Source organism: Erythranthe guttata, chromosome 14, assembly GCF_056151865.1.
Source record: "Erythranthe guttata isolate IM_541 chromosome 14, IM_541, whole genome shotgun sequence".
Taxonomy (NCBI): domain Eukaryota; kingdom Viridiplantae; phylum Streptophyta; class Magnoliopsida; order Lamiales; family Phrymaceae; genus Erythranthe; species Erythranthe guttata.
The window spans coordinates 20,199,956-20,210,420 of NC_142546.1; the positions used below are offsets into that span (position 1 = coordinate 20,199,956).

General features: G+C 33.9%; 1 protein-coding gene across 1 annotated transcript; it reads right to left on the reverse strand.

Annotated features, from left to right (window-relative positions):
- Window positions 1-2,429: 2,429 nt before the first annotated feature.
- On the reverse strand, window positions 2,430-6,665 carry LOC105950191 (bifunctional TH2 protein, mitochondrial). Its single transcript, XM_012973523.2, has 6 exons — window positions 5,989-6,665; window positions 5,757-5,865; window positions 4,225-4,512; window positions 3,735-4,128; window positions 3,389-3,655; window positions 2,430-3,275 (listed from the first exon to the last, which is right to left on the reverse strand). The coding sequence occupies exons 1-6, from the start codon at window positions 6,177-6,179 to the stop codon at window positions 2,836-2,838; spliced, it is 1,689 nt and encodes a 562-aa protein (XP_012828977.2). The 5' UTR covers window positions 6,180-6,665; the 3' UTR covers window positions 2,430-2,835.
- Window positions 6,666-10,465: the final 3,800 nt, after the last annotated feature.

The following is a 10,465-nucleotide window of genomic DNA, read 5'->3' on the forward strand; positions in this document are numbered from 1 at the left end:
ATCTTTAAAAGTTGTGTTTGAGTTTGGTTTGATAATCAATCGTATCGATCTCAAACGAGCTTAATCGAGCCGAACACGAATCAAACTCAAGTAGTTTGATTTCTTAACACATATTATCATTTTTCCCTAACCAAATTGAGCTCCAATCGATACTTGCATCTCGTTGAATGAAAATTTATGTTCAAGTTTGATTAACGAACCGGGTTCAAATACTTTTAAAAATCTATCTCAAATTAAATAGTGAATAATTTTTGAGTTTTGGATTGATCATGTTAGTCATATATCATTTTTCAAAAGATGTTCATAGCACATCCGACCTGAGTAAGTGTACATCTGAAAAAGTGAGAAGGTTATTCTTTAAGAGCGTCATGTAATATTGAGATATAATAGTATAATGAGAGACCAAAACTCTCGCTTCACGGGAAAGCTATAAACGAAGCACTTTAAACTTTTAGGATCAAAGTTGAGCTTCTTAACTATTACCACCAATTCGACGAGCAAACGAAGAGGGCTAACGCATTACTCGAGCCAGAGCTACCTACCGTACTTTTTGGCATCCAACCAAATGAACTGGGCCAGACTTATCAACATGGAGCAATTCTCATACAAATTGCAGCGGAGTGAGACCACATACATAGTCCATCCGAGCTAGTCATGTGACAACAACTACTCACGGCATACAGTTCGACAATTAATCAAAAGATAGAAAAAATAACTTAAATCACTGTTGTCCTACATTCGCCACCGTGCAAGAAATTCCAATCAACATGCTATCAAGGTATCATCAAGATCGTCGTTATAGCCGATTTATTCAATCAATGGAAACCAGACGATCATTGGAGTTGTCATAAACTTTGCACGGATTCAAGTGTCGGAACTCCCCGACGCTATGTGCCTCATCTGAAGAGACGTCATTACGATTTGGTTAATAACTTGGTCTATCATCCACCTTGAGTTTGAGGAGTTGCTAGTATAATTAGATTATGAGTTCTAGTTAGATTGTAACTAAACTTATATCCCTTATTATACGTAGGGTACTTCTATGAGGGTCCATTTGGATTGAGGGATTTTGGAGGGGGATTTGATTTGGGGAAGAGATTTGAAATAACTCCAATTTGGTGTCATTTCAAATCCACAACAATTGCTCAAAAAAAAACTAAAAATGAGTTGTGGTGATTTGAAATCTATCTCCAAATCCCTCAATCCAAACAAGTCCAAGGGATTTGTTATTATGGATTTGAAATCCCTCTCCCAAATTTCTCCATCCAAACGCACTCTGAGAGAATAATACACAATTAAATTTATCATGATACTTTTCCAAGTATTCTAACATATGTAAAACTTGTAGAGACTTTAGAAACATATTAGAAACCCATGTAAATGTTTTCAAGGGATTCTTGAGCATGTTGTAGAGAACTATTCATAGCCATTAAATCAAGTTGATCATGATCGTTCATTAGGGATGTGGAGTATAGTATAAATGAGGACTTAGAGTTTCATTTGTAAGTGTCTAAAGTACTTATAACGAGGGGCATAAAAGATCTAAGACGTCACAATTTCTTGATAATGAAATAAATTGGTAACAACACTCAGAACTACTGGAAACCATTATTGTTAATGGAACAGATTGGCGACAATAACTCATGTGGACAAACTATTGAAAACTAGCACAACAATTACTCATGATCATAATGTAATTTTTTATAATCAAGATTTTATAAACAAAAATAAAACATATTTCATAGATAATAAACAAGATTTAGAACGGTTATATTAAATAAAAACAGATCTACATAATTGCCATTAGATATATAATCTCAGCTAGGGCTATAAACCCAATACGGGCCTTTAGGAAAGCCCAGTCCAACATTGAACTGGACTGTTATCCTGAAATATGGGCCTTTAGGAAAGGCCAGCCCAATATTGAAGTGATCTATTATCCTGAAGGCCATCTTTCAGGCACTCTTTTCCATCTGAAAATAAATAAAGAACAAAAATAAAAAGTATTTCATAGATAATAACATTTGTACACATAATATCATTAGGAACAAGTAAATGCTGATAAGGGTCAATGGTCAATCACCCACCTCTTCTAGCAAAAATACACAAATAAATAGTTACATCTGTTCTAGCAAATATATATATAGTTACATCTGTTCCAGCAAATATATGACTATTTTCAGTTATTAAGTTGATACTAACTCTAACACTTTGTCAAGTATTGCGAGCAAATATACGACTATTTTCGGTTATCAAGTTGATTCTAACTATAGCACTTTGTCAAGTATTCCGAGCAAATATACGGCTATTTTCAGTTATCAAGTTGATTCTAACTATATCACTTTGTCAAGTATTCCGAGTAAATAATGAAATGGGAAACTGAAATTGAAAACGGTATCCAAATTATCTTCATACCACACAACACAACATGGTATAATCAAAATTCTATTAGTACAACAAGAACGACATAAATTCCATACACAGTTTTTGCATACATCACAAGTATGTGACTACTTATGTTCATTACAAACTAATCCATCTAATACACTAATGCAACAGCCACAGGCCAGGTGATCCTCAACACCCAAAAATAGATCAAGGGCTCACCTGTTACCATCGAGTATCACCTACCGATACAAATAACCTTCCAAAAAAACTTACTACTCCAACAGTGGAGTCATAATTTTATTTTTGCGGGGACAAATAAAGCTATAAAAATTCTTTAAGAGCCCCCACACTACTATACTATTCCAAAGATAACAAATCTTTACATAGTAATTAATCTTAAAAAGTGGTGAGGCCTCCTTAGACTTTAGCCCTGCCTCCGCCACTCTTTCACGAGGTAGATGAATGGGAGGAATCTATTGCCCCGAAAACGAACGCGTATATCTCATCCCAATTAGAGACTGTGTAAAGAATATTAGATGTTTTCTTGCAATCCAAAGTTCCACTATCCGCAAGTTCTTTTTGTTTATTTACTAAACCAGAGAACAATGGAACAAAAGAAATGCCAAAATGATTTGCGAGCCTCAGTAGAGTGGCACTCAAGCCAATCACTATGCCAATATCTGCTTCTAACAAACAAAGCAAATCGCCAACTGAACCTCCAATGTATACTGTCAATGGCTTAGTTTCATTGTTGATGCTCTTGGTAATGTTGTTAAAAGATTGAAGCTTCTCCATTGAAGACTCCATTTTCGTGATCATATTGCCGGTCGAAATAGATTCTTCGTAAACTAATTCGTTGGAATGCACATTAAACGGAGTTTCATCCCCTGCTTAACGAAAGTGAAGTATTTATGATCACGGGGGAATATTTATAACCAAGAAAAATCACAATTCATAAAATACAAACAAAAAAAAAAGTAGTCACAACTCACAAGCATACCTGATGAAAAAGCAGACGTGATTAGATCACTACACCAACAATACGACAGCACATGAATCTCCATCGCAGAATCTTTGCATTCCACGACATTCTCAAAGAATCTTTTACATCCATCTTGCAAAACGAGCCTCTCACCGGCCCTTCTAATGTCTGCTACATTTAATCCTTTCAATACATTCGACTGAACAACTCTTGAAGTTGCTCTCTTCTCGATATCAGATATTTGCTCCAGCGCTTTGCACAGACCATCATAATTCAGTCCCTCCGCTGAAATTAGATTAAAAAAATTTTAGCAATTATGATCGACTAACTTTCTACAACATAAGACAAGTATAATTTATCAAACCTTGTTCCGTTATATCACTGCTGGGCATAATAATATCGAGACACTGTTGGTACTCTTCAACATACTGTCCGAAAAGGCTGCTCCATGTTGTCCGAATATCAGCAGTTTCGTTAGCTGCTGTGACTATTGCAAGCTCTGCTAAAAGGGCAGAGGAATCGATAGTAGTACAAGTCAAGTCAAAGTCGCAAAAAACGACGAGATTATTCTCTTCGGAAGCACATTTGTTGAGACGTGAAAAGGGAACCACGGTTCGCTGAGTCACCGACTGAGACCAGATGAAATCTAACTCGAGTTTCATTGCTCGATGATAGAGCCTTTCTACAACAGCTAATTCTTCACCGGTCAAACAAATACTTAACTTATCTAGCAAGTCTTCAATTCTCGAAGCTGAAGCCTGAGCAGTCACAATGGAGCAAGACAGTAAAAAACAATAGCCACTATTAATTATTACAGACGGGTTATTATTATTATTCTATGTATTGGAACGAACCTCAAATTTTTGGGAGGAGAGACTGTTGAGCCATTTTTTGTAGATATTGTCAGTGTCGGGGTGTAGAAGAGCCAGGATTTCGTTACTGATAAAGGTGTACAGTCTCATGCAGGGCGAAATTGCACTGAGAGTATAGGCGGCTAGTTTGGTCTTTTCGAAAGGTGTAACGATTTTGACGGAGAATTTTTCTGCGCCGACTTTGCCAGAGGCTGTTTCCTTCAAGAATTCTGTGTATTTGAGAGTTGCATTTTCGCAGATACTCTCTTCGGGTGGCTCGAAGCCCCACTCCTGAAAAACCCGCAAATTTAAATGACAGAGAAAACCGACAAATACGTAATAACAAATCTAACTAACTTCTCCGAACAAACACATTATTACACTGTACATGCTTCTTTTGATCATATAAGCCAATGTAAGAAAACAAGACCAGAATATTACACTGTAATTCTCACTTTTCTTTTTCACTAATCTCTCTCTTCAAACAGAATTCTATTTTCTGTTAAGATCGGATAAATTTATTTCTATTGAAATATTCTTTTATCGTATTAATAGAAAGTCTTATATTGATATACCTTTCAATAAAATTTATATAACCGTACACTGTTATTTTTCAAACATTTTGTACTTATTATAATTGGAACATATATTTTTTTTTTCTTAATTATCATTTTTTTTATTGGAAGGCAAAGACTAAAATGATTTAATTCATTTTTTTTCTTTATTTTATAATTAGTATATGGATTGAAACTTCTTCATTCAAGTACTATACTTAAAGACTTCGGTTGAATAATTATGAATGTATGTTTAACTCCATAATTTTAGTTGTAGTATAAGATCACATGCACCTAATAGTTAAGGGCAAGTCCACCCTTGGGCAAGGGTGGACTCAAGTCCACACTCAATTGATAATTTATCCCCTAAATTATACCTATATATCTATTTAGCGCACCCAAAATCCAAATTAATGCAAAAAAAAAAAGCCTCATTTTTTATTCATTAGCCCACCCAAAATCGAAATTAAGCAAAAAAAAAACCCCAATTTTTATTAATTAGCCCACGAAAATACAAATTAATGCAAAAAAAGCTCTAATTTTTTTTTTCTTTTCCTATTTTCTGATTTTGTCACCAAAAAGTCCTCAAAAAAATTTCAGGGACGCAGCCTTCGAACCCCCAAAAATTTAAGCCCACCCTGTAACAAATTCCAGGACTCGGCGACTCGCCACTGCTAATAGTTGTCGACGTAAAACATAGCAGGTCAATGTAATGAGTAATTCTTAAAATATGATCAAATTCGTCAGATTATTTAATCGTTTTAATCCATGAAACTTTTGCATTTCTAGAGTAATTCTTATAATACGATCAAATTCTCCGCGAAACTTTTGCACTTATCGAGAAAAGCCAACGAACATTGTACCACCTTCATCTAAATAGATGCAAACCCACAACTAGTTGAACACAATTTGCACAAAGGAATCAACCATGGAACAAAATACATATTAAATTTCCAAAAAAAACAAAAAAAATCGGCTTACACGAATAAGTGCGTCTTGGTTCCTCAATCGCTTCAAAACGCGCTTTTTCAACTTAACAATGGCTTCCTTATCCTCCTCGTCATCTGCATAGTCCTCTGCCAGCTCATACCTGCAGTAATTACACAATTTATTTTTTTATGCCAAAATTCAAACAAATTACCCCAATTTCAGATCTCCAATGAGACCTAAAATTGCAATTTCATCAAAATTCGACGATGAATTGAGTACGTACGCGTGGGCGAAAGCTTGAAGAAAGAAGAGATCTTGAGAGATGCAGCTGAGAAAAGAGTTAGGGTCCAAAGTGCCGGAGGCCAAGCATACTATAAAGGGGCTGTAGAGAGCTAAAGCCCTTCCGTTCTTCAATTTCTTCCACATCTTCTTCGCAATCTCCGATCCCTGCAACTCCATCATACTACTCCCCATTTTCTTCTCACGAATTCCAATTATAAGAGAGAGAGAGAGAGAGAGAGTTGGTGGGCGATGCGATCAAGGGTTTGGTGGTTGGTGTGTGTGTGTGTGTGTGAAGGAGGAGTAATTGGTAAAATAAAATATAAATTAATAAATTAATTGGAAATACTGGCTGCGAAAACTACAGTACTGTACTCTCCCCCACACCCCCATTTGTCACGTTTGATTGTACTGTACGTATTTTATTTACATGGTGGGGAGGAGTTCAAAAGTGCAGGTCGACAACGCGCGTAAGCCAGTCTACGTAGAAAACAAAAAGCTTTTTCTTCTAGAGAGAGAAAGAGGAGAGAGAGAGAGAGAGAGATGGAAACGGAGAGGAGGGGCGGCGGTCAAGTGAGGATTGGATGAGATTCTCGTGAGAGGGAGGCGTGATCCAGTCCAGTCACGGTGGTGAGTTTAATTTTCAACGACAAACTTTTTTGGCCCTCTTTTATTGAATATGACATCATCGTAAGAAAAAGATAAAGAAAAAGAAAAAGATTTTATTTTTGTAAATTATGAGAAAGCCCCTCATGTTCTAGTAATTACTATAAACTCCCAAAGTTTGTTATTTTTTGCATATTGCCCCTCGCGGTGTGAACTTTGATTGAATCTTTCTGATTTCATGGAATATTCATCAAGTAATTGTGATAAGTGATAACATTATTTTATGAGAGGGTAATTGTAATATATTTTGTTAGAACAATATGCGGTGGCGTTTTGTCCTAGTGGTTATCTAAAAGGAGTATTATTGTAAAAGTTTATCATTTAAGAGGGTGTTATTTGTGATATTTTGGGTTATTTGGTTGTGTTACTGATGTAATGTGTATGCTATATATTTTTTTTTCTTTTTTTTATTTACTTACTACATTTCCTTGGTGATTTTTTTTTCCGGAAATGATGAATATAGGACGGTTTTTAGTAAATGTAGGATATTTTTTTTAATTTTAATTTTTATCCCTATTTTAGAACGTATTTTAGTAGCTATACACATTTTAATATAAAAATTAATTCTCATCCAATATTTATTATTAATCATCTACAGAACTGCATTTATTCTCTACAATTTCTAATCTCCAACACATCTGAAGAAAGTCTTTAAATTTGTTTATACAACAAAAAATTTTGTCCGATGGAAAATATTCATAATAATCGACTTCTTTGAACGTCTCGTGATGATCCTCGTCCAAATTAGTAACAAAATTAATATCTATCATAAAATCTGGCACATAAAACAAAAAAGGGACTTTGGCACAGAAAACATGAAACTTTGTTTGCACCGAAATGATTTTTTTACCTCACTTTCAACCGTATCATTCTCCAAAACCAATAAATCCATGTTCTTGGTGATTGATGATAAATTAGTTGTGTGATATTCTTCCAAAGTAATGTCGATAGATATTTATAAAAAAAAAGTTTGAAAGAATAAGATGAGATATATTAGGTTTAGAATTTTTAAATATACATTTACTAAAACTCTTCTGTCAAAATAATGTCGTTAAAAACTTCTAAAAGAAAAGGATTTGACAAAATAAAATGCTGAAATGATTTACGCGGCAGCAAAATTATGAATGTCGTTCACAATAGTCTTCTCTTTCTCTCTCTAAAAACCCCAAAATCCACTCAAACCCCAAAACCCCCCAAAAGCCCCAAAATTCACAAAAATCCTCAACATCTCTCACAAATCCTTCCAAATCCGAAAATCTCGTCAATTTAAAAGGTAATTAATCATCTAAATTAGTTATATATATTGAATTTGTGGTTAATCATGTGAAAATCCCCAAAAATCGCGATTTGGAACTGTTTTTAGTGTTGGGTTTTCGAATTTTCCACGCCCAAAATGGGAGTGTGAAAGCAGTTTTCACGCCTAAACCAGGTCCATACGCCGGTTCTGGACCGGTCGTCCGGTTCAATTTTTTTTTTTTTGCCTAGTATAAACAAAATGAGTTATTATATTTAAATAAGTATTAAATAACAAACTTGCTTTAGCCTAGTTGGTCAGGTGTCTCGTCTATTAAACCATACACCCGTGTTCGATTCTTGGCAACAGCGCGTCTTTTCAAATTTTTTGCCCAGTTTATTGAATATAATTAAATAAAACTATTAGTTATCAAAATAGCTGTAGCCCAGTTTGTCATAAGAGCAACTCCAACCATAACCAGGATTATACTTTGATATCTCTATACAACTAGTGAACTCCAACCACAAATATCAAAAAAACAATTATCAAACAAATTTATGATTATTTATATATTATTTATTTTTCAATCTATTTTAAATAACCATACAAACCGATTTTTCTGGTAAACTATCTTCAAAATCAATATGAATCAAGTTTTTACCTTTTCAATAGAAAAAAAATTTATATATAAATAGAGATTATTTTTTCCGTGGAACTTTGTTGAAGCTCTAGAGAAAGAAAAAAAAATATGTTGAAATTGTAGAAAATTTAATTTTATTATGTTGAGATTTTTTTCCAGAAATTTGTTGAAGATGTAGAAAATTTTATTTTATTCTGTTGAGATTTTTACGTACAGAAAAGAAAACTCAATTATGTTGAGGTTTTTCTTTTTTCACGTGCTCCTATTTTTTAGGATAATATTTGATAACTATTTATTTGGGATGTATTTTTACTCCCCGAATGATGAGTTATCAAAATAGAACCCTATTTTAATAACCCCATTGGAGGAGAGAGTTTTTAAAATGGGGTCATTAGCAATAAACCCCTCATATAGATAATAAATGGTGATATGTCCAACCCTTAAATCTTTCTTTGTGATAACCCCTAGAATTTGTATTTCCAATTCTACCCTTATATCAATTAACATAATTAGTCTCAATTATTCCTTTTTTTCACTCTTTCCATAAGAATAATCTAATTCCTAAAAATCTACTTCCAAATTTCTAAAAATTTGTTACCAAATCAAAAAATAGGATTTTTTATTTATTATTATTTTGTATTATTTTCGGATTTTATAGCCACTTTTTTATTATTTTTTTATTTTTTAATATTTTTTTAATAAAAAATATTTTTTTTTAATTTTTTTTAAACAAAAATTTGATTTTTTTTTCTCGACAGATATACAACTCCGAATATGACTATAGTTGAATATGGCTATTACGTGACTACGCTGTGTATAATAGTGTAATTAACATATGATAGAAGCATAATTATTAATATAACAGTAAGAATATGACTACTATGTGAATGTGACTGTGCTTTGTAAAACATTATAATTAACAGACTGTAGAAACATGAATATGACTATTATGTGACTAGCAACTGCGTAATGTGACTACAAGTAATCAGCACTTGAAAAAACTTGCAATATTAACAGCAAAATACATTGCAAAAAGAAAGAAAAATGACTACGGAAAAACAAAAATAACTAATGTGATCCTTCAACAATGGCCATCAAACATGTTTTTTTGTTGCGGTATCCAACTCGGTTGCACCGACTGCACTTAATCTTCCGTTTGATCTTCTCTGTTAAATATGACTACACTGTTGAACATATGCAGCATACAAAAAAAAATGACAAATATAACTAAGTCGTTAAACATGACTATTCTGTCAAACGTGACTACTCTGTAAAATACATTGCACTACAACCGACTAATCTCGTAATTCAATGGATTTTCCAGATCTAAACATTCAGAATATGCATAATAACACAAAAAATAATAAAATCAAGAATAATTGAAAATCAATGTATTCGTTCATAACAAACAAATAATAGAACTGAAAATCCAGATCCATAACATATTCTATTGCTAGTTCGACAATTAATTCGAGAAAAATAAAAAATAAAATTTACCAATTAATATAGTATATATTGGTATTCCGCGTTGAGAGAAGGGAAATCTCCATATAGAAATCCGACGGAGGCAGACAAGGGTGGGGAGGCGCCACCGCCAATTGTACCAGGCGTCGATGTGGTGGTGTTCGACGAGGGGGGAGACGATCTCCAACATCGGCGTAGGAGGCCTCCTGCAACGGGTTTCGGCGGCGGCGTTTGAAGGGTGACTCCGACGGCGGCGGTCTACAGATGTGAAGAGGAAGGAAAAAGAAAAAAAGAAAAAAAAAAGAAAAAAAAAAGCTGTAAACAGAGAGAAATAGCGAGATAATGAAAGAGAGAGAGGCGAGAACCGAGAGAATGAAATTGAGGGAGAAATAAAATTGTATTATATTAAAAACCTAACACATAGGGGCACTTTAGTCTTATCATGGCTGGTAAGGGGGGTTTCACTAATTTAGATTG

What these genes read in the sequence shown, in the direction of transcription:
- LOC105950191 (XM_012973523.2), bottom strand. Translation starts at nt 6,179, where the DNA reads ATGGGGAGTAGTATGATGGAGTTGCAGGGATCGGAGATTGCGAAGAAG. An exon ending in ACCAAGACGCACTTATTCGT is followed by an intron (nt 4,513 to 5,756) that starts GTAAGCCGATTT and finishes CGGGTTTTTCAG; the next exon opens with GAGTGGGGCTTCGAGCCACC. An exon ending in CACGTCTGCTTTTTCATCAG is followed by an intron (nt 3,276 to 3,388) that starts GTATGCTTGTGA and finishes TTCGTTAAGCAG; the next exon opens with GGGATGAAACTCCGTTTAAT.